The sequence below is a fragment of the Taudactylus pleione genome, unplaced genomic scaffold (genome assembly GCF_031769625.1).
Source record: "Taudactylus pleione unplaced genomic scaffold, aTauple2 ptg001178l, whole genome shotgun sequence".
Taxonomy (NCBI): Eukaryota; Metazoa; Chordata; class Amphibia; order Anura; family Myobatrachidae; genus Taudactylus; species Taudactylus pleione.
This window is the reverse complement of record NW_028285579.1, coordinates 123,971-148,853: the sequence shown is the minus strand read 5'-3', so window position 1 is coordinate 148,853 and position 24,883 is coordinate 123,971. Positions and strand designations below refer to the sequence as shown.

At 50.6% G+C, this 24,883-nt stretch overlaps 1 protein-coding gene across 5 annotated transcripts in view; it reads left to right on the top strand.

The window, feature by feature from the left end:
- LOC148453334 (disintegrin and metalloproteinase domain-containing protein 15-like) overlaps positions 1 to 19,106 on the top strand; it is a 152,096-nt gene extending 132,990 nt beyond the window's left edge. For 2 of the 5 annotated variants that reach the window (XM_088462267.1, XM_088462264.1), the window contains 4 exons: positions 2,515 to 2,619; positions 4,305 to 4,376; positions 15,241 to 15,365; positions 18,382 to 19,106. In XM_088462267.1, the coding sequence (XP_088318393.1) occupies positions 2,515 to 2,619; positions 4,305 to 4,376; positions 15,241 to 15,365; positions 18,382 to 18,427 (348 nt within the window). In that variant the 3' untranslated portion in view covers positions 18,428 to 19,106. The remainder of the gene's footprint in view (positions 1 to 2,514; positions 2,620 to 4,304; positions 4,377 to 15,240; positions 15,366 to 18,381) is intronic. The other 3 variants (XM_088462265.1, XM_088462266.1, XM_088462268.1) reach the window with 3 other exon arrangements.
- The last annotated feature ends 5,777 nt before the right edge of the window (positions 19,107 to 24,883 follow it).

Sequence of the window (24,883 nt, the reverse complement as noted above, 5' to 3'; positions counted from 1 at the left end):
CCCACTGACCCCCAATCTGTGTCCCCTCCACTCTCCCACTGACCACCAATCTGTGACCTCTCCCACTGACCCCCAATCTGTGTCCCCTCCACTCTCCCACTGACCCCCAATCTGTGTCCCCTCCACTCTCCCACTGACCCCCAATCTGTGTCCCCTCCACTCTCCCACTGACCCCCAATCTGTGTCCCCTCCACTCTCCCACTGACCCCCAATCTGTGTCCCCTCCACTCTCCCACTGACCCCCAATCTGTGTCCCCTCCACTCTCCCACTGACCCCCAATCTGTGTCCCCTCCACTCTCTCACTGACCCCCAATCTGTGACCTCTCCCACTGACCCCCAATCTGTGTCTTCTCCACTCTCCCACTGACCCCCAATCTGTGACCGATCCACTCTCCCACTGACCCCCAATCTGTGTCCCCTCCACTCTCCCACTGACCCCCAATCTGTGTCCCCTCCACTCTCCCACTGACCCCCAATCTGTGTCCCCTCCACTCCCACTGACCCCCAATCTGTGTCCCCTCCACTCTCTCACTGACCCCCAATCTGTGTCCCCTCCACTCTCTCACTGACCCCCAATCTGTGTCCCCTCCACTCTCTCACTGACCCCCAATCTGTGTCCCCTCCACTCTCCCACTGACCCCCAATCTGTGTCCCCCCCACTGACCCCCAATCTGTGTCCCCTCCACTCTCCCACTGACCCCCAATCTGTGACCCCTCCACTCTCCCACTGACCCCCAATCTGTGTCCCCTCCACTCTCTCACTGACCCCCAATCTGTGTCCCCTCCCCTCTCTCACTGACCCCCAATCTGTGTCTTCTCCACTCTCCCACTGACCCCCAATCTGTGACCCCTCCACTCTCCCACTGACCCCCAATCTGTGACCCCTCCACTCTCCCACTGACCCCCAATCTGTGACCCCTCCACTCTCCCACTGACCCCCAATCTGTGTCCCCTCCCCTCTCTCACTGACCCCCAATCTGTGTCTTCTCCACTCTCCCACTGACCCCCAATCTGTGTCTTCTCCACTCTCTCACTGACCCCCAATCTGTGTCCCCTCCCCTCTCTCCCTGACCCCCAATCTGTGTCCCCTCCACTCTCCCACTGACCCCCAATCTGTGTCTTCTCCACTCTCTCCCTGACCCCCAATCTGTGTCTTCTCCACTCTCCCACTGACCCCCAATCTGTGTCCCCTCCACTCTCCCATTGACCCCCAATCTGTGTCCCTTCCACTCTCCCACTGACCCCTCCACTCTCCCACTGAACCCCAATCTGTGTCCCCTCCACTCTCCCACTGAACCCCAATCTGTGTCCCCTCCACTCTCCCACTGACCCCAAATCTGCGACCCCTCCACTCCCACTGACCCTCAATCTGTGACCCCTCCACTCCCACTGACCCTCAATCTGTGACCCCTCCACTCTCCCACTGACCCCCAATCTGTGTCCCCTCCACTCTCCCACTGACCCCCAATCTGTGTCCCTTCCACTCTCCCACTGACCCCCAATCTGTGTCTTCTCCACTCTCTCCCTGACCTCCAATCTGTGTCCCCTCCACTCTGCCACTGACCCCCAATCTGTCCCCTCCACTCTCCCACTGACACCCAATCTGTGTCCCCTCCACTCTCCCACTGACCCCCAATCTGTCCCCTCCACTCTCCCACTGACCCCCAATCTGTGTCCCCTCCACTCTCCCACTGACCCCCAATCTGTGTCCCCTCCACTCTCCCACTGACCTCCAATCTGTGTCCCCTCCACTCTCCCACTGACCCCCAATCTGTGACCCCTCCACTCTCCCACTGACCCCCAATCTGTGCCCCCTCCACTCTCCCACTGACCCCCAATCTGTGACCCCTCTACTCTCCCACTGAACCTCAATCTGTGTCCCCTCCACTCTCTCACTGACCCCCAATCTGTGTCCCCTCCACTCTCCCACTGACCCCCAATCTGTGACCCCTCTACTCTCTCACTGACCCCCAATCTGTGTCCCCTCCACTCTCTCACTGACCCCCAATCTGTGTCCCCTCCCCTCTCTCACTGACCCCCAATCTGTGTCCCCTCCACTCTCCCACTGACCCCCAATCTGTGTCTTCTCCACTCTCTCCCTGACCCCCAATCTATGACCCCTCCACTCTCCCTGACCCCGCATCTGTGTCCCCTCCACTCTCCCACTGACCCCCAATCTGTGTCCCCTCCACTCTCCCACTGACCCCCAATCTGTGTCCCCTCCACTCTCCCACTGACCCCCAATCTGTGTCCCCTCCACTCTCCCACTGACCCCCAATCTGTGTCCCCTCCACTCTCCCTGACCCCGCATCTGTGTCCCCTCCACTCTCCCACTGACCCCCAATCTGTGTCCCCTCCACTCTCCCACTGACCCCCAATCTGTGTCCCCTCCACTCTCCCACTGACCCCCAATCTGTGTCCTCTCCACTCTCCCACTGACCCCCAATCTGTGACCCCTCCTCTTTCCCTGACCCCGCATCTGTGGCATTGCTCTTCCTATCGCTGCTCCTGAGATATGTTCTTCCGCTTTTCCTGCTCAGCCCGATTATCAGGGCAGTGACCGTCCGGAACCTCCGTCCAAGCCTCTTCCACCTGACCCAGTGCAGAGGCGCTGCCAGGTAAAGTGTAGTAGCGTAATGTATGCCGTGTGGTGTCATTACATCTCCTATTGGTGGTGCAGAGGTGTGGCCCCTGTGTGGTGTAATTACATCTTCTGTTGCTGGTGCAGAGGTGTGGCCCCTGTGTGGTGTAATTACATCTCCTGTTGCTGGTGCAGAGGTGTGGCCCCTGTGTGGTGTAATTACATCTCCTGTTGGTGGTGCAGTGGTGTGGCCCCTCTGTGGTGTAATTACATCTCCTTTTGGTGGTGCAGTTGTGTGGCCCCTGTGTGGTGTAATTACATCTCCTGTTGCTGGTGCAGAGGTGTGGCCCCTGTGTGGTGTAATTACATCTCCTGTTGGTGGTGCAGAGGTGTGGCCCCTGTGTGGTGTAATTACATCTCCTGTTGGTGGCCCCTGTGTGGTGTAATTACATCTCCTGTTGGTGGTGCAGAGGTGTGGCCCCTGTGTGGTGTAATTACATCTCCTGTTGGTGGTGCAGAGGTGTGGCCCCTGTGTGGTGTAATTACATCTCCTAATGCTGGTGCAGAGGTGTGGCCCCTGTGTGGTGTAATTACATCTCCTGTTGCTGGTGCAGAGGTGTGGCCCCTGTGTGGTGTAATTACATCTCCTGTTGGTGGTGCAGAGGTGTGGCCCCTGTGTGGTGTAATTACATCTCCTGTTGGTGGTGCAGAGGTGTGGCCCCTGTGTGGTGTAATTACATCTCCTGTTGGTGGTGCAGAGGTGTGGCCCCTGTGTGGTGTAATTACATCTCCTGTTGGTGGTGCAGAGGTGTGGCCTCTGTGTGGTGTAATTACATCTCCTGTTGGTGGTGCAGAGGTGTGGCCCCTGTGTGGTGTAATTACATCTCCTGTTGGTGGTGCAGTGGTGTGGCCCCTGTGTGGTGTAATTACATCTCCTGTTGGTGGTGCAGAGGTGTGGCCCCTGTGTGGTGTAATTACATCTCCTGTTGGTGGTGCAGAGGTGTGGCCCCTGTGTGGTGTAATTACATCTCCTGTTGCTGGTGCAGAGGTGTGGCCCCTGTGTGGTGTAATTACATCTCCTGTTGCTGGTGCAGAGGTGTGGCCCCTGTGTGGTGTAATTACATCTCCTGTTGGTGGTGCAGAGGTGTGGCCCCTGTGTGGTGTAATAACATCTCCTGTTGGTGGTGCAGAGGTGTGGCCCCTGTGTGTGGTGTAATTACATCTCCTGTTGCTGGTGCAGAGGTGTGGCCCCTGTGTGGTGTAAATACATCTCCTTTTGGTGGTGCAGAGGTGTGGCCCCTGTGTGGTGTAATTACATCTCCTGTTGGTGGCCCCTGTGTGGTGTAATTACATCTCCTGTTGCTGGTGCAGAGGTGTGGCCCCTGTGTGGTGTAATTACATCTCCTGTTGGTGGTGCAGTGGTGTGGCCCCTGTGTGGTGTAATTACATCTCCTGTTGGTGGTGCAGTGGTGTGGCCCCTGTGTGGTGTAATTACATCTCCTGTTGCTGGTGCAGAGGTGTGGCCCCTGTAAGTCAGTGGCCCCTGAGATGCATGATTCTCTGCTTTGTATGTACTGAGCATATTTCCTCTTTTTATAAACACCCATCCCTCATTAATACCCTCACCCCAACCTTCCACCCCTGCGGGGTCTGTGTCCCCTCCTGTCTGGCACAGGCCCTCCTGCATGGCTGTCAGTCATTCTCACAGCTTTCTTCATCCAGGCTGCTGCTCAGGACAGACCACCTGCCCCATCTCGCCCTCTTCCTGCAGACCCCCTCCCACGAAAGGTTCAGGTAACAAGCGGCGCATATTGTGTGGCTATGGGAGTGGGTGACGCAAATTAATCCCGGTGGACGGAGAAGTGGATGTCCAATATTTGAACATTTAATTAATGCAGTATAATCTGCCACCACTATCTAACATGGTATTACAGTAAGAGAGTTATACATGAGGGCAAATTCTACACAATGTATATTGGTCCAGCCAAATTGTGGCGATGAGATACAGTCACCCAGCAGTGTTTCTCTGGGGTAAGAGCGTTGTGTCAGTACAAAATGGGAATCAATGTAAATTTTGTATAGAGGGAGTATTCATATACAGTAAGGGGAGGCAATTGGGTAGAATTGTGTCCAGCACTATATAACCCTCACAGGTCTCTTCTTCATGTGTCCAGCGCTATATAACCCTCACAGGTCTCTTCTTCATGTGTCCAGCACTATATAACCCTCACAGGTCTCTTCTTCATGTGTCCAGCGCTATATAACCCTCACAGGTCTCTTCTTCATGTTTCCAGCACTATATAACCCTCACAGGTCTCTTCTTCATGTGTCCAGTGCTATATAACCCTCACAGGTCTCTTCTTCATGTGCCCAGCGCTATATAACCCTCACAGGTCTCTTCTTCATGTGTCCAGCGCTATATAACCCTCACAGGTCTCTTCCTCATGTGTCCAGCACTATATAACCCTCACAGACCCCTTCTTCATGTACCCAGCGGTATATAACCCTCACAGGTCTCTTCTTCATGTGTCCAGTACTATATAACCATCACAGGTCTCTTCTTCATGTGCCCAGCGTTATGTAACCCTCACAGGTCTCTTCTTCATGTGTCCAGCGCTATATAACCCTCACAGGCCTCTTCTTCATGTGTCCAGCACTATATAACCCTCTCAGGTCTCTTCTTCATGTGTCCAGCGCTATATAACCCTCACATGTCTCTTTATCATGTGTCCAGCACTATATAACCCTCACAGGTTCCTACTTCATGTGCCCAGCACTATATAACCCTCACAGATCTCTTCTTCATGTGCCCAGCACTATATAACACTCACAGGTCTCTTTTTCACGTGTCCAGCACTATATAACCCTCACAGGTCTCTTTTTCTCTTGTCCAGCGCTATATAACCCTCACATGTCTTTTCTTCATGTGTCCAGCACTATATAACCCTCACAGGTCTCTTCTTCATGTGACCAGCACTATATAACTCTCACAGGTCTCTTCTTCATATGTCCAGCACTATATAACCCTCACAGGTCTCTTCTTCATGTGTCCAGCACTACATATCCCTCACTGGTCTCTTCTTCATGTGCCCAGCGTTATGTAACCCTCACAGGTCTCTTCTTCATGTGTCCAGTGCTATATAACCTTCACAGGTCTCTTCTTCATGTACCTAGCACTCTATAACCCTCACAGGTCTATTCTTCATGTGTCCAGCGCTATATAACCCTCACATGTCTCTTCTTCATGTGTCCAGCACTATATAACCATCACAGGTTCCTTCTTCATGTGCTCAGCACTATATAACCCTCACAGGTCTCTTCTTTATGTGCCCAGCACTATATAACACTCACAGGTCTCTTTTTCATGTGTCCAGCACTATATAACCCTCACAGGTCTCTTTTTCTCTTGTTCAGCGCTATATAACCCTCACTGGTCACTTCTTCATGTGTCCAGCACTATATAACCCTCACAGGTCTCTTCTTCATGTACCCAGCACTATATAACCCTCACAGGTCTCTTCTTCGTGTAGCCAGCACTATATAACCCTCACAGGTCTCTTCTTCATGTACCCAGCGTTATGTAACCCTCACAGGTCTATTCTTCATGTGTCCAGCGCTATATAACCCTCACAGGTCTCTTATTCATGTGCCCAGCACTATATAACCCTCACAGGTCTATTCTTCATGTGTCCAGCGCTATATAACCCTCACAGGTCTCTTCTTCATGTGCCCAGCACTATATAACCCTCACGTGTCTATTCTTCATGTGTCCAGCACTATATAACCCTCACAGGTCTCTTCTTCATGTGTCCAGCACTATATAACCCTCACAGGTCTCTTCTTCATGTACCCAGCGTTATGTAACCCTCACAGGTCTATTCTTCTTGTGTCCAGCGCTATATAACCCTCACAGGTCTCTTCTTCATGTGCCCAGCACTATATAACCCTCACAGGTCACTTCTTCATGTGACCAGCACTATATAACCCTCACAGGTCTCTTCTTCATGTGTCCAGAGCAAAATAACCCTCACAGGTCTCTTCTTCATGTGTTCAGCGCTATATATCCCTTACAGGTCTCTTCTTCATTTGCCCAGCGCTATATATCCCTCACAGGTCCTTCTTCATTTGCCCAGCACTATATAACCCTCACAGGTTTCTTCTTCATGTTCTCAGCGTTATGTAACCCTCACAGGTCTCTTCTTCATGTGTCCAGCGCTATATAACCCTCACAGGTCTCTTCTTCATGTGCCCAGCTCTATATAACCCTCACAGGTCTCTTCTTCATGTACCCAGCACTATATAACCCTCACAGGTTTTTTTTATTTTTATAATGAACATTTATTTAATGCAGTATAATCTGCCACCACTATCTAACATGGTATTACAGTAAGAGTGTTATACATGAGGGCAAATTCTACACAATGTATATTGGTCCAGCCAAATTGTGGCAATGAGATACAGTCACCCAGCAGTGTTTCTCTGGGGTAAGAGCGTTGTGTCAGTACAAAATGGGAATCAATGTAAATTTTGTATAGAGGGAGTATTCATATACAGTAAGGGGAGGCAATTGGGTAGAATTGTGTCCAGCACTATATAACCCTCACAGGTCTCTTCTTCATGTGTCCAGCACTATATAACTCTCACAGGTCTCTTCTTCATGTGACCAGCACTAAATAACCCTCACAGGTCTCTTCTTCATGTGTCCAGCACTATATAACCCTCACAGGTCTCTTCTTCATGTGTCCAGCACTACATATCCCTCACTGGTCTCTTCTTCATGTGCCCAGCGTTATGTAACCCTCACAGGTCTCTTCTTCATGTGTCCAGTGCTATATAACCTTCACAGGTCTCTTCTTCATGTACCCAGCACTCTATAACCCTCACAGGTCTCTTCTTCATGTGTCCAGCGCTATATAGCCCTCACATGTCTCTTCTTCATGTGTCCAGCACTATATAACCATCACAGGTTCCTTCTTCATGTGCTCAGCACTATATAACCCTCACAGGTCTCTTCTTTATGTGCCCAGCACTATATAACACTCAAAGTTCTCTTTTTCATGTGTCCAGCACTATATAACCCTCACAGGTCTCTTTTTCTCTTGTTCAGCGCTATATAACCCTCACTGGTCACTTCTTCATGTGTCAAGCACTATATAACCCTCACAGGTCTCTTCTTCATGTACCCAGCACTATATAACCCTCACAGGTCTCTTCTTCGTGTAGCCAGCACTATATAACCCTCACAGGTGTCTTCTTCATGTACCCAGCGTTATGTAACCCTCACAGGTCTATTCTTCATGTGTCCAGTGCTATATAACCCTCACAGGTCTCTTCTTCATGTGCCCAGCACTATATAACCCTCACAGTTCTATTCTTCATGTGTCCAGCGCTATATAACCCTCACAGGTCTCTTCTTCATGTGCCCAGCACTATATAACCCTCACGTGTCTATTCTACATGTGTCCAGCACTATATAACCCTCACAGGTTTCTTCTTCATGTGTCCAGCACTATATAACCCTCACAGGTCTCTTCTTCATGTGCCCAGCGCTATATAACCCTCACAGGTCTCTTCTTCATGTACCCAGCACTATATAACCCTCACAGGTCTCTTCTTCATGTACCCAGCACTATATAACCCTCACAGGTCTTTTCTTTATGTACCCAGCACTATATAACCCTCACAGGTCTCTTCTTCATGTACCCAGCGTTATGTAACCCTCACAGGTCTATTCTTCTTGTGTCCAGCGCTATATAACCCTCACAGGTCTCTTCTTCATGTGCCCAGCACTATATAACCCTCACAGGTCTCTTCTTCATGTGACCAGCACTATATAACCCTCATAGGTCTCTTCTTCATGTGTCCAGCACTATATAACCCTCACAGGCCTCTTCTTCATGTGTCTAGAGCTATATAACCCTCACAGGTCTCTTCTTCATGTGCCCAGCGTTATGTAACCCTCACAGGTCTCTTCTTCATGTGTCCAGCGCTATATAACCCTCACAGGTCTCTTCTTCATGTACCCAGCACTATATAACCCTCACAGGTCTCTTCTTCATGTGTCCAGCGCTATATAACCCTCACAGGTCTCTTCTTCATGTGCCCAGCACTATATAACCCTCACAGGTCTCTTCTTCATGTACCCAGCACTATATAACCCTCACAGGTTTTTTTTATTTTTATAATGAACATTTATTTAATGTAGTATAATCTGCCACCACTATCTAACATGGTATTGCAGTAAGAGTGTTATACATGAGGGCAAATTCTACACAATGTATATTGGTCCAGCCAAATTGTGGCGATGAGATACAGTCACCCAGCAGTGTTTCTCTGGGGTAAGAGCGTTGTGTCAGTACAAAATGGGAATCAATGTAAATTTTGTATAGAGGGTGTATTCATATACAGTAAGGGTAGGCAATTGGGTAGAATTGTGTCCAGCACTGTATAACCCTCACAGGTCTCTTCTTCATGTGTCCAGTGCTATATAACCCTCACAGGTCTCTTCTTCATGTGCCCAGCGCTATATAACCCTCACAGGTCTCTTCTTCATGTGTCCAGCACTATATAACCCTCACAGGTCTCTTCTTCATGTGTCCAGCGCTATATAACCCTCACAGGTCTCTTATTCATGTGCCCAGCGCTATATAACCCTCACAGGTCTCTTCTTGATGTGTCCAGCACTATATAACCCTCACAGGTCTCTTCTTGATGTGTCCAGCACTATATAACCCTCACAGGTCTCTTCTTCATGTGTCCAGCACTATATAACCCTCACAGGTCTCTTCTTCATGTGCCCAGCGCTATATAACACTCTCAGGTCTCTTCTTCATGTGTCCAGCACAATATAACCCTCACAGGTCTCTTCTTCATGTGTCCAGCACTATATAACCCTCACAGGTCTCTTCTTCATGTGCCCAGCACTATATAACCCTCACATGTCTCTTCTTCATGTGCCCAGCACTATATAACCCTCACAGGTCTCTTCTTCATGTGTCCAGCACTGTATAACACTCACAGGTCTCTTCTTCATGTGCCCAGCACTATATAACCCTCACAGGTGTCTTCTTCATGTGTCCAGCGCTATATAACCCTCACAGGTCTCTTCTTCATGTGCCCAGCACTATATAACCCTCACAGGTCTCTTCTTCATGTGCCCAGCACTATATAACCCTCACAGGTGTCTTCTTCATGTGTCCAGCGCTATATAACCCTCACAGGTCTCTTCTTCATGTGCCCAGCACTATATAACCCTCACAGGTCTCTTCTTCATGTGCCCAGCACTATATAACCCTCACAGGTCTCTTCTTCATGTACCCAGCACTATATAACCCTCACAGGTCTCTTCTTCATGTGCCCAGCACTATATAACCCTCACAGGTCTCTTCTTCATGTGCCCAGCGCTATATAACCCTCACAGGTCTCTTCTTCATGTGTCCAGCGCTATATAACCCTCACAGGTCTCTTCTTCATGTGCCCAGCGCTATATAACCCTCACAGGTCTCTTCTTCATGTGCCCAGCACTATATAACCCTCACAGGTCTCTTCTTCATGTGCCCAGCGCTATATATAACCCTCACAGGTGTCTTCTTCATGTGTCCAGCGCTATATAACCCTCACAGGTCTCTTCTTCATGTGCCCAGCACTATATAACCCTCACAGGTCTCTTCTTCATGTGCCCAGCGCTATATAACCCTCACAGGTGTCTTCTTCATGTGTCCAGCGCTATATAACCCTCACAGGTCTCTTCTTCATGTGCCCATCACTATATAACCCTCACAGGTGTCTTCTTCATGTGTCCAGCACTATATAACCCTCACAGGTCTCTTCTTCATGTGCCCAGCGCTATATAACCCTCACAGGTCTCTTCTTCATGTGTCCAGCGCTATATAACCCTCACAGGTCTCTTCTTCATGTGCCCAGCGCTATATAACCCTCACAGGTCTCTTCTTCATGTGTCCAGCGCTATATAACCCTCACAGGTCTCTTCTTCATGTGCCCAGCGCTATATAACCCTCACAGGTCTCTTCTTCATGTGCCCAGCACTATATAACCCTCACAGGTCTCTTCTTTATGTGCCCAGCACTATATAACACTCAAAGTTCTCTTTTTCATGTGTCCAGCACTATATAACCCTCACAGGTCTCTTTTTCTCTTGTTCAGCGCTATATAACCCTCACTGGTCACTTCTTCATGTGTCAAGCACTATATAACCCTCACAGGTCTCTTCTTCATGTACCCAGCACTATATAACCCTCACAGGTCTCTTCTTCGTGTAGCCAGCACTATATAACCCTCACAGGTCTCTTCTTCATGTACCCAGCGTTATGTAACCCTCACAGGTCTATTCTTCATGTGTCCAGCGCTATATAACCCTCACAGGTCTCTTCTTCATGTGCCCAGCACTATATAACCCTCACAGTTCTATTCTTCATGTGTCCAGCGCTATATAACCCTCACAGGTCTCTTCTTCATGTGCCCAGCACTATATAACCCTCACGTGTCTATTCTACATGTGTCCAGCACTATATAACCCTCACAGGTTTCTTCTTCATGTGTCCAGCACTATATAACCCTCACAGGTCTCTTCTTCATGTGCCCAGCGCTATATAACCCTCACAGGTCTCTTCTTCATGTACCCAGCACTATATAACCCTCACAGGTCTCTTCTTCATGTACCCAGCACTATATAACCCTCACAGGTCTTTTCTTTATGTACCCAGCACTATATAACCCTCACAGGTCTCTTCTTCATGTACCCAGCGTTATGTAACCCTCACAGGTCTATTCTTCTTGTGTCCAGCGCTATATAACCCTCACAGGTCTCTTCTTCATGTGCCCAGCACTATATAACCCTCACAGGTCTCTTCTTCATGTGACCAGCACTATATAACCCTCATAGGTCTCTTCTTCATGTGTCCAGCACTATATAACCCTCACAGGTCTCTTCTTCATGTGTCTAGAGCTATATAACCCTCACAGGTCTCTTCTTCATGTGCCCAGCGTTATGTAACCCTCACAGGTCTCTTCTTCATGTGTCCAGCGCTATATAACCCTCACAGGTCTCTTCTTCATGTACCCAGCACTATATAACCCTCACAGGTCTCTTCTTCATGTGTCCAGCGCTATATAACCCTCACAGGTCTCTTCTTCATGTGCCCAGCACTATATAACCCTCACAGGTCTCTTCTTCATGTACCCAGCACTATATAACCCTCACAGTTTTTTTTTATTTTTATAATGAACATTTATTTAATGTAGTATAATCTGCCACCACTATCTAACATGGTATTGCAGTAAGAGTGTTATACATGAGGGCAAATTCTACACAATGTATATTGGTCCAGCCAAATTGTGGCGATGAGATACAGTCACCCAGCAGTGTTTCTCTGGGGTAAGAGCGTTGTGTCAGTACAAAATGGGAATCAATGTAAATTTTGTATAGAGGGTGTATTCATATACAGTAAGGGTAGGCAATTGGGTAGAATTGTGTCCAGCACTGTATAACCCTCACAGGTCTCTTCTTCATGTGTCCAGTGCTATATAACCCTCACAGGTCTCTTCTTCATGTGCCCAGCGCTATATAACCCTCACAGGTCTCTTCTTCATGTGTCCAGCACTATATAACCCTCACAGGTCTCTTCTTCATGTGTCCAGCGCTATATAACCCTCACAGGTCTCTTATTCATGTGCCCAGCGCTATATAACCCTCACAGGTCTCTTCTTGATGTGTCCAGCACTATATAACCCTCACAGGTCTCTTCTTGATGTGTCCAGCACTATATAACCCTCACAGGTCTCTTCTTCATGTGTCCAGCACTATATAACCCTCACAGGTCTCTTCTTCATGTGCCCAGCGCTATATAACACTCTCAGGTATCTTCTTCATGTGTCCAGCACAATATAACCCTCACAGGTCTCTTCTTCATGTGTCCAGCACTATATAACCCTCACAGGTCTCTTCTTCATGTGCCCAGCACTATATAACCCTCACATGTCTCTTCTTCATGTGCCCAGCACTATATAACCCTCACAGGTCTCTTCTTCATGTGTCCAGCACTGTATAACCCTCACAGGTCTCTTCTTCATGTGCCCAGCGCTATATAACCCTCACAGGTGTCTTCTTCATGTGTCCAGCGCTATATAACCCTCACAGGTCTCTTCTTCATGTGCCCAGCGCTATATAACCCTCACAGGTCTCTTCTTCATGTGTCCAGCGCTATATAACCCTCACAGGTCTCTTCTTCATGTGCCCAGCGCTATATAACCCTCACAGGTCTCTTCTTCATGTGCCCAGCACTATATAACCCTCACAGGTCTCTTCTTCATGTGCCCAGCACTATATAACCCTCACAGGTGTCTTCTTCATGTGTCCAGCGCTATATAACCCTCACAGGTCTCTTCTTCATGTGCCCAGCACTATATAACCCTCACAGGTCTCTTCTTCATGTGCCCAGCACTATATAACCCTCACAGGTCTCTTCTTCATGTACCCAGCACTATATAACCCTCACAGGTCTCTTCTTCATGTGCCCAGCACTATATAACCCTCACAGGTCTCTTCTTCATGTGCCCAGCGCTATATAACCCTCACAGGTCTCTTCTTCATGTGTCCAGCGCTATATAACCCTCACAGGTCTCTTCTTCATGTGCCCAGCGCTATATAACCCTCACAGGTCTCTTCTTCATGTGCCCAGCACTATATAACCCTCACAGGTCTCTTCTTCATGTGCCCAGCACTATATAACCCTCACAGGTGTCTTCTTCATGTGTCCAGCGCTATATAACCCTCACAGGTCTCTTCTTCATGTGCCCAGCACTATATAACCCTCACAGGTCTCTTCTTCATGTGCCCAGCACTATATAACCCTCACAGGTCTCTTCTTCATGTACCCAGCACTATATAACCCTCACAGGTCTCTTCTTCATGTGCCCAGCGCTATATAACCCTCACAGGTCTCTTCTTCATGTGCCCAGCGCTATATAACCCTCACAGGTCTCTTCTTCATGTGTCCAGCGCTATATAACCCTCACAGGTCTCTTCTTCATGTACCCAGCACTATATAACCCTCACAGGTCTCTTCTTCATGTGCCCAGCACTATATAACCCTCACAGGTCTCTTCTTCATGTGCCCAGCGCTATATAACCCTCACAGGTCTCTTCTTCATGTGTCCAGCGCTATATAACCCTCACAGGTCTCTTCTTCATGTGCCCAGCGCTATATAACCCTCACAGGTCTCTTCTTCATGTGCCCAGCACTATATAACCCTCACAGGTCTCTTCTTCATGTGCCCAGCACTATATAACCCTCACAGGTGTCTTCTTCATGTGTCCAGCGCTATATAACCCTCACAGGTCTCTTCTTCATGTGCCCAGCACTATATAACCCTCACAGGTCTCTTCTTCATGTGCCCAGCACTATATAACCCTCACAGGTCTCTTCTTCATGTACCCAGCACTATATAACCCTCACAGGTCTCTTCTTCATGTGCCCAGCACTATATAACCCTCACAGGTCTCTTCTTCATGTGCCCAGCGCTATATAACCCTCACAGGTCTCTTCTTCATGTGTCCAGCGCTATATAACCCTCACAGGTCTCTTCTTCATGTGCCCAGCGCTATATAACCCTCACAGGTCTCTTCTTCATGTGCCCAGCACTATATAACCCTCACAGGTCTCTTCTTCATGTGTCCAAAGATACAGAAGTGCAGAGTTTAGTTGCATGGTATAAAAGTAGTGTAGTCTTGAGGCTCATTGTTTATAGAGGTTGATGTTGGACACAAGGTGGAGCTATTCCCCAAGTAATGGAGGCTAAAGTGTACTATTGCTGAGAGACATAAGTTGATGTGAGTGGGGGTAGGTCAGTTCTTGGTAAAATATAATGGGAGTAAATGTGACCCTTTATTCAGACTGTGGGCCTGATTCAGACCCACTCGCGAGCGGGTGTCCGCTCGCAAGTGGGTCGATGTTCTGGACTGAGCATGCGCACGACGGAGGGAGCTCCGTCGTGCGCATGCGCCAGACGCGACGAGCGAAGGAAAGTCCTTCGCTCATTGTGTCCGATCAAAGGGGGCGTGCTGTCAATGTTGATTGACAGCACGCCCCCTTTGGTAGGCGTGCCGGGGGCGTGCTTCCCTGACGGGGGCGTTCCCACGGGAACGCCTCCCGTCAAAAGCCGGCCCACTGACATCACTAGTGATGTCAGTGGGAGTGATTTTGGCTCTGATAGAGCCAAAATCACTCCGGAGCTTGCGGTTGAAAACCTCAACCGCAGGCTCCGGCTCGCAATTTCGATGGTCGCGATGGTCTCGACCATCGCGGCCATCAAAATGCACGCTCGTATAGCCTGTGGGTGGTGACCCACAGCTATACGAGCGTCCAGAAGGACGCTCCATTTTCATGGAGGCCGGCCCTCATTCAGAGTGTGCGCTCTGCTCAGAGCGTACGGCTCTGAATGAGGGCCTGTGTCTCAGGTTATTTGCTAATGAGTGATCACTGCGTACACTGCTATACTAGGCAATGCCACCCTGGCTTGCTCATCTTTAGGCCACTCCCCCTTACCCTTGTATTGAGGGTACACATGTTTATGTATGCACCCATGGTAATACTCCGGGAGAGGGAAGCTGATTCCTGCCATGTGTATTTCTGCCCCACAGGTTTCTGCCTCAGTGAAACCTCCTCCCCCAAGGAAACCAATACCGTTGAGTCCTGTATTGCCCTGCCAGGACCCCCTGCTTGGTGTGCCGGTGTATCCTGACCAAATCATACCATTGCCGACGCGGTAAGACAAACATTGTGTGACACATGTATGTAACTCCGAAATGACGCAAGTGTCATCATATTGGAAGAACCTTAATTCTGACACAGAAACTTCTATATCAGTGAGTGAATTGATCTTACAAACAACTACAATGCCCTTAAAGTGCACTCAGCACCTATATGCACCGAAAGCTGCCTTTTTGTTGGCGTAGCCAAAACGAATTCTATCAACTCTAAACTAGGGACATTACTGAGGCAAGGCTGTCAGTGATGTCACTGATTCCTAGCGACTGGATAGGCTGCACTCAGTGATGTCACTGATTCCTAGTGACTGGATAGGCTGCACTCAGTGATGTCACTGATTCCTAGTGACTGGATAGGCTGCACTCTCAGTGATGTCACTGGTTCCTAGTGACTGGATAGGCTGCATTCTCAGTGATGTCACTGATTCCTAGTGACTGGATAGGCTGCACTCTCAGTGATATCACTGGCTCCTAGTGACTGGATAGGCTGCACTCTCAGTGATATCACTGATTCCTAGTGACTGGATAGGCTGCACTCTCAATGATGTCACTGGCTCCTAGTGACTGGATAGGCTGCACTCTCAGTGACATAACTGGCTCCTAGTGACTGGATAGGCTGCACTCTCAGTGGTGTCACTGGCTCCTAGTGGCTGGATAGGCTGCACTCTGTGAGGTCACTGGCTCCTAGTGGCTGTATAGGCTGCACTCTGTGATGTCACTGGCTCCTAGTGGCTGGATAGGCTGCACTCTCAGTGATGTCACTGGCTCCTAGTGAATGGATAGGCTGCACTCTCAGTGATGTCACTGGCTCCTAGTGAATGGATAGGCTGCACCTAGTGACTGGATAGGCACCTAGTGACTGGATAGGCTGCATTCTCAGTGATGTCACTGGCACCTAGTGACTGGATAGGCTGCACTCTCAGTGATTTCACTGGCTCCTAGTGACTGGATAGGCTGCACTCTCAGTGATGTCACTGGCTCCTAGTGACTGGATAGGCTGCACTCTCAGTGATTTCACTGGTTCCTAGTGACTGGATAGGCTGCACTCTCAGTGATGTCACTGGCTCCTAGTGACTGGATAGGCTGCACTCAGTGATGTCACTGGCTCCTAGTGACTGGATAGGCTGCACTCTCAGTGATGTCACTGGCTCCTAGTGACTGGATAGGCTGCACTCTCAGTGATATCACTGGCTCCTAGTGACTGGATAGGCTGCATTCTCAGTGATGTCACTGGCACCTAGTGACTGGATAGGCTGCACTCTCAGTGATGTCACTGGCTCCTAGTGACTGGATAGGCTGCACTCTCAGTGATGTCACTGGCTCCTAGTGACTGGATAGGCTGCACTCTCAGTGATGTCACTGGCTCCTAGTGACTGGATAGGCTGCACTCTCAGTGATGTCACTGGCTCCTAGTGACTGGATAGGCTGCACTCTCAGTGATGTCACTGGCTCCTAGTGACTGGATAGGCTGCACTCTCAGTGATGTCACTGGCTCCTAGTGACTGGATAGGCTGCACTCTCAGTGATGTCACTGGCTCCTAGTGACTGGATAGGCTGCACTCTCAGTGATGTCACTGGCTCCTAGTGACTGGATAGGCTGCACTCTCAGTGATGTCACTGGCTCCTAGTGACTGGATAGGCTGCACTCTCAGTGATGTCACTGGCTCCTAGTGACTGGATAGGCTGCACTCTCAGTGATGTCACTGGCTCCTAGTGACTGGATAGGCTGCACTCTCAGTGATATCACTGGCTCCTAGTGACTGGATAGGCTGCATTCTCAGTGATGTCACTGGCACCTAGAGACTGGATAGGCTGCACTCTCAGTGATGTCACTGGCTCCTAGTGACTGGATAGGCTGCACTCTCAGTGATGTCACTGGCACCTAGTGACTGGATAGGCTGCACTCTCAGTGATGTCACTGGCTCCTAGTGACTGGATAGGCTGCATTCTCAGTGATGTCACTGGCTCCTAGTGACTGGATAGGCTGCACTCTCAGTGATGTCACTGGCTCCTAGTGACTGGATAGGCTGCACTCTCAGTGATGTCACTGGCTCCTAGTGACTGGATAGGCTGCACTCTCAGTGATGTCACTGGCTCCTAGTGACTGGATAGGCTGCACTCTCAGTGATATCACTGGCTCCTAGTGACTGGATAGGCTGCATTCTCAGTGATGTCACTGGCACCTAGAGACTGGATAGGCTGCACTCTCAGTGATGTCACTGGCTCCTAGTGACTGGATAGGCTGCACTCTCAGTGATGTCACTGGCACCTAGTGACTGGATAGGCTGCACTCTCAGTGATGTCACTGGTTCCTAGTGACTGGATAGGCTGCACTCTCAGTGATGTCACTGGCTCCTAGTGACTGGATAGGCTGCACTCTCAGTGATGTCACTGGCTCCTAGTGACTGGATAGGCTGCATTCTCAGTTATGTCACTGGCTCCTAGTGACTGGATAGGCTGCACTCTCAGTGATGTCACTGGCTCTAGTGACTGGATAGGCTGCACACTCAGTGATGTCACTGGCTCCTAGTGACTGGATAGGCTGCACTCTCAGTGATGTCACTGGCTCCTAGTGACTGGATAGGCTGCACTCTCAGTGATATCACTGGCTCCTAGTGACTGGATAGGCTGCATTCTCAGTGATGTCACTGGCACCTAGAGACTGGATTGGCTGCACTCTCAGTGATGTCACTGGCTCCTAGTGACTGGATAGGCTGCACTCTCAGTGATGTCACTGGCACCTAGTGACTGGATAGGCTGCACTCTCAGTGATGTCACTGGCTCCTAGTGACTGGATAGGCTGCACTCTCAGTGATGTCACTGGCTCCTAGTGACTGGATAGGCTGCACTCTCAGTGATGTCACTGGCTCCTAGTGACTGGATAGGCTGCATTCTGCTTTCCTTATATGTGTGGGTGACAGATTCATGTGAACATGACATTGGTGTAAATAAGTTTTACATGAAATTGTAATCTCACCGTGTTGTTGTGTAACGATCTCCTCTCGTTGCCTCCAGGCATGCTCCCCCACCGCCATACACAGGAAGGAACCCCCGGTTGTAGATGAGGCATGGAGATTGTTGGGAGGAGACCCCAATAGCAGGCTGGCACCCAGAAAGTCGCTCTGTGACGCAGAAGAAGGAGATATCTGTATAGCGACTGCCGCACTGTGTATAGTATATGGGGAATTTATCCTGCACCCCCGGCTGGACTTGTGGGGTCCCTCCTTATTTGGACTTTTCATACTGTATATAGCTCGTTAATGTGTATGTTTTTTACGGAAGTCCTTGTAGGGGTGGGTGTACCTAATAATGTGCAATAAGAGGGGATTTTATGTAACGATAGCACTCCTCGTGCTGAACGGAGAGGCAGAGACCCCCGGCTTCAGCCGCAAGACGTCTGGGTAATCTCCAAGTCGGGAACCGAGTGTCGTTTCCAGCTGTTGCTTTGAGTGGCCAGCAGGTGGCAGACTGTATCACATGAAGCCTCGTGACTCTGATTTCTCCATGATGCTTTGAGTGGCCAGCAGGTGGCAGACTGTATCACATGAAGCCTTGTGACTCTGATTTCTCCATGATGCTTTGAGTGGCCAGCAGGTGGCAGACTGTATCACATGAAGCCTTGTGACTCTGATTTCTCCTTGATGCTTTGAGTGGCCAGCAGGTGGCAGACTGTATCACATGAAGCCTTGTGACTCTGATTTCTCCATGATGCTTGATGGCAGATAAAGAACTATGGCTGATCTGATTCCTCTTTATTTCCCCGTGGTGTCCATTACCGCACGTCCCCCCCTCCCCCCAGACTCACACCTCTCAGAAGTTGCTCTATGCACACTGCCATATCACTGACGTGGATAAATATGTAAATTGCAGATATGATGCCACAGACATCTTCATAGCTCTCCCACCAGTCTACCTACCACCTCCCCACCGCCCCCCAGAGGAATCCCCCTGGCCATCCTCTGTCAGTCAGTTACATGTCTATAAAACAGGGTAATATAAGGTGTTGGGGCGTAGCCTGTCCTCCTCTCTATAGACGAGTGACCCTTCTGAGGATACCTGGAATAATCTCTATGAGGTGTGTTCTGCGCTGGGAACTCGGCCAGATCTGCTGACATTTCACTAAGCCGTCTCTGCCCAACCTGTACTGAGCGCCGGACAGCTTCCAGTACCCAGGCTTCTCCTGATAGGGATCATCCACAGACGCACATCCCTGCTCAGCTCCACAGCAACTGCTGGCACACAGGCGAACAGAACTACATGTCCCAGCAGGCCCAGACACGTGCATTCACAGCTGCAATAAATCATCACCCCCCCTCCTCCTCCCCTTTCATAGATTCCCAGGTGGTCTCCTTACTGTATGTTCCTACCCCCTCCTCAGGCCGATAACCCCCTTTCCTATGGATGGACATGCGTCCGGCCCCCAGCACAGTGTAACGATGTGACCTGTACAGCCCCTCCTGCAGAGCCACACGTAGGGCCGGGGTGGTAGAGGGGTAGACGGGGGTAGACGTGCGTCTGATTACAGGTCTGTACAATGCAGATTACCAGGGTGAGTCAGCGCTGCTTGTGCAAACAGAGGTTGTGTCATGTACACAACAGGAGCACACAATGCACACAGCACACGTGGGAGCCGGGGAAACAGAGGTTGTGTCATGTACACAACAGGAGCACACAATGCACACAGCACACGTGGGAACCGGGGAAACAGAGGTTGTGTCATGTACACAACAGGAGCACACAATGCACACAGCACACGTGTGGGAGCCGGGGAAACAGAGGTTGTGTCATGTACACAACAGGAGCACACAGCACACGTGGGAGCCGGGGAAACAGAGGTTGTGTCATGTACACAATAGGAGCACACAATGCACACAGCACACGTGGGAGCCGGGGAAACAGAGGTTGTGTCATGTACACAACAGGAGCACACAATGCACACAGCACACGTGGGAGCCGGGGAAACAGAGGTTGTGTCATGTACACAACAGGAGCACACAATGCACACAGCACACGTGGGAGCCGGGGAAACAGAGGTTGTGTCATGTACACAACAGGAGCACACAATGCACACAGCACACGTGGGAGCCGGGGAAACAGAGGTTGTGTCATGTACACAACAGGAGCACACAGCACACGTGGGAGCCGGGGAAACAGAGGTTGTGTCATGTACACAACAGGAGCACACAATGCACACAGCACACGTGGGAGCCGGGGAAACAGAGGTTGTGTCATGTACACAACAGGAGCACACAATGCACACAGCACACGTGGGAGCCGGGGAAACAGAGGTTGTGTCATGTACACAACAGGAGCACATAATGCACACAGCACACGTGGGAGCCGGGGAAACAGAGGTTGTGTCATGTACACAATAGGAGCACACAATGCACACAGCACACGTGGGAGCCGGGGAAACAGAGGTTGTGTCATGTACACAACAGGAGCACACAATGCACACAGCACACGTGTGGGAGCCGGGGAAACAGAGGTTGTGTCATGTACACAACAGGAGCACACAGCACACGTGGGAGCCAGGGAAACAGAGGTTGTGTCATGTACACAACAGGAGCACACAATGCACACAGCACACGTGGGAGCCAGGGAAACAACTCGCTGCTTGTTGTGTTCTGCAAATCTCCGTGGATCTCGGCCAATTGTAAAACATACAGAGGTTGTGGCGAACGCGCTGTGACCCTCAGGAATCAGGCGAACGCGCTGTGACCATCAGGAATCAGGCGAACGCGCTGTGACCATCAGGGATCAGGCGAACGCGCTGTGACCCTCAGGAATCAGGCGAACGCGCTGTGACCCTCAGGAATCAGGCGAACGCGCTGTGACCCTCAGGAATCAGGCGAACGCGCTGTGACCCTCAGGAATCAGGCGAGCAGTCTGTAAACGCTATGTAAGGCCACATTGGGGGGTCTATTTACTAAGCTGTGTTAGGAGACAGAGTGAAAAGTGATAAGAAAGTGATGAGGTGCCAGCCAATCAGCTCCCAACTGTCATCTCACAGGCTGTGTTTGAAAAATGAGAGTTGGGAGCTGATTGGCTGGTACCTTATCACTTTCTTATCACTTTTCATGTCTCCTAACACTGCTTAGTACATAGCCCCCTGTGTATTGTGCGGGACTCGGAATCAGGAGGAATATGAAGGGACCGCTGGGAGTACAATGGTTTAATGATACCAAAACTGGGACAGAGGAGAGGTCTAGTAGGGGACAACGCCAGGCCCAGCTGAGATAATAGGCCCACTAGCTCCCGGGCACAAAGCCATGTAACGGGCTCCAGTTGCCTACAGTGGTGGCGGCCATATTGTTACCGGCTGCTGGAGGAACGTACATGGGAGTACCACCGTTCGCGATGTGCTGGTTCTCAGTGATCCGAGCTGTTGCGCCTCCGATGTCCTGACACTGAGGTTTCTGAATGATGGAATGGCTGAACAATCACGTGCGGAGCCTGTTAGAGAGCGGTGCGCTCCTGCGCTGTCTCCTCCTGCGTACAGTGACGCGCTGTGTAAATCCATTTGCGCTGCCGTGTAGAGTGCCGCTGACTGCAGGAATGTTCCGTACTCTGTGACCTGTTAGCGCTACTCACCCCATTACCTGCGTCACCACCGCTGTTACCAATAAACCCCCCATCCCGGGTAGGGACTAACCTCCATATCCCATTCTGTGACCAAACAGGTTTTACCAATACCCTCATACATCCAGCACCTGCGTCGTTACCACTTTGCCCTGGATCGCCCCTGGTTACGTTATAGAATGGGTACTGGGTAACCTGACCGTAGGCGGTGCGGGAATCACGGCATTGGGGAAGCCTGCGCAGTACTAGTGAGGCGCGGAATGACCTATTCATTATCCGGGACAGAAACTGTTCATTTAGGGGGATTCGACCATTATTAGCTCCCTGGGAAAGCTCCAGGCGTTAGACCAGTAAGACCAGTCCAGCACTCAGAGAAGCCTATTGTCAGCTTATAGACCGAGGTCACCAGCGCAGCCCTGACTGGAGTCTCCCATGTTACTAATAACAGGGTCAGAGGAGCAGGATAAACATTAACTGGACCCCATATCCTGTCTTATATGTAATTAGGGGGCGCTGCTTCACTGAGCCAGTGGATATTGGAGACCCTGTGCATACATTGGTGAGCAGTGCCCACTGAGCCAGTGGATATTGAAGACCCTGTGCATACATTGGTGAGCAGTGCCCACTGAGCCAGTGGATATTGGAGACACTGCATACATTGGTGAGCAGTGCCCACTGAGCCAGTGGATATTGTCGACTGCATATTTTGGGGAGCAGTGCCCACTGAGCCAGTTGATATTGGAGACCCTGTACATACTTTAGGGAGCAGTGCCCATTGAGCCAGTGGATATTGGAGACACTGTGCATACATTGGTGAGCAGTGCCCACTGAGCCAGTGGATATTGGCGACTGCATACTTTGGGGAGCAGTGCCCACTGAGCCAGTTGATATTGGAGACCCTGTACATACTTTGGTGAGCAGTGCCCACTGAGCCAGTGGATATAGGTACTAAAGAATACATGAGGAAACATTTCTTCACTGATCCAGACAATATGGGCGATCCCTGGGCATTGTCTGGATAGGGAGATCTCTCGGGTACAGTCCTGGGTGCCAGGCGTGCCCCTTACACCATTACTGGGTATGTAGGGACACTCGGCGATGCCAGCGTTCTCACCTCCCCTAACTTTATTTCAACCTGATTTGAGACTCATATTAAAGTAAACACAAGTGGAATTGGGGTGCAGGGCTGGGAATGGATGTGGGTATTGGGGATACAGAAGGGCTGGGAATTGGGGTGCAGGACTGGGAATGGATGTGGGTATTGGGGATACAGAAGGGCTGGGAATTGGGGTGCAGGGCTGGGAATGGATGTGGGTATTGGGGATACAGAAGGGCTGGGAATTGGGGTGCAGGGCTGGGAATGGATGTGGGTATTGGGGATACAGAAGGGCTGTGAATTGGGGTGCAGGGCTGGGAATGGATGTGGGTATTGGGGATACAGAAGGGCTGGGAATTGGGGTGCAGGACTGGGAATGGATGTGGGTATTGGGGATACAGAAGGGCTGGGAATTGGGGTGCAGGGCTGGGAATGGATGTGGGTATTGGGGATACAGAAGGGCTGGGAATTGGGGTGCAGGGCTGGGAATGGATGTGGGTATTGGGGATACAGAAGGGCTGGGAATTGGGGTGCAGGACTGGGAATGGATGTGGGTATTGGGGATACAGAAGGGCTGGGAATTGGGGTGCAGGGCTGGGAATGGATGTGGGTATTGGGGATACAGAAGGGCTGGGAATTGGGGTGCAGGGCTGGGAATGGATGTGGGTATTGGGGATACAGAAGGGCTGGGAATTGGGGTGCAGGACTGGGAATGGATGTGGGTATTGGGATACAGAAGGGCTGAGAATTTGGGTGCAGGACTGGGAATGGATGTGGGTATTGGGGATACAGAAGGGCTGGGAATTGGGGTGCAGGGCTGGGAATGGATGTGGGTATTGGGGATACAGAAGGGCTGGGAATTGGGGTGCAGGGCTGGGAATGGATGTGGGTATTGGGGATACAGAAGGGCTGGGAACTGGGGTGGAGGACTGGGAATGGATGTGGGTATTGGGATACAGAAGGGCTGAGAATTTGGGTGCAGGACTGGGAATGGATGTGGGTATTGGGGATACAGAAGGGCTGGGAATTGGGGTGCAGGACTGGGAATGGATGTGGGTATTGGGGGTACAGAAGGGCTGGGAATTGGGGTGCAGGACTGGGAATGGATGTGGGTATTGGGGATACAGAAGGGCTGGGAATTGGGGTGCAGGGCTGGGAATGGATGTGGGTATTGGGCATACAGAAGGGCTGGGAATTGGGGTGCAGGGCTGGGAATGGATGTGGGTATTGGGGATACAGAAGGGCTGGGAATTGGGGTGCAGGACTGGGAATGGATGTGGGTATTGGGGATACAGAAGGGCTGGGAATTGGGGTGCAGGACTGGGAATGGATGTGGGTATTGGGGATACAGAAGGGCTGGGAATTGGGGTGCAGGACTGGGAATGGATGTGGGTATTGGGGATACAGAAGGGCTGGGAATTGGGGTGCAGGGCTGGGAATGGATGTGGGTATTGGGGATACAGAAGGGCTGGGAATTGGGGTGCAGGGCTGGGAATGGATGTGGGTATTGGGGATACAGAAGGGCTGAGAATTGGGGTGCAGGGCTGGGAATGGATGTGGGTATTGGGGATACAGAAGGGCTGGGAATTGGGGTGCAGGACTGGGAATGGATGTGGGTATTGGGGATACAGAAGGGCTGGGAATTGGGATGCAGGGCTGGGAATGGATGTGGGTATTGGGGATACAGAAGGGCTGGGAATTGGGGTGCAGGGCTGGGAATGGATGTGGGTATTGGGGATACAGAAGGGCTGGGAATTGGGGTGCAGGACTGGGAATGGATGTGGGTATTGGGATACAGAAGGGCTGAGAATTGGGGTGCAGGACTGGGAATGGATGTGG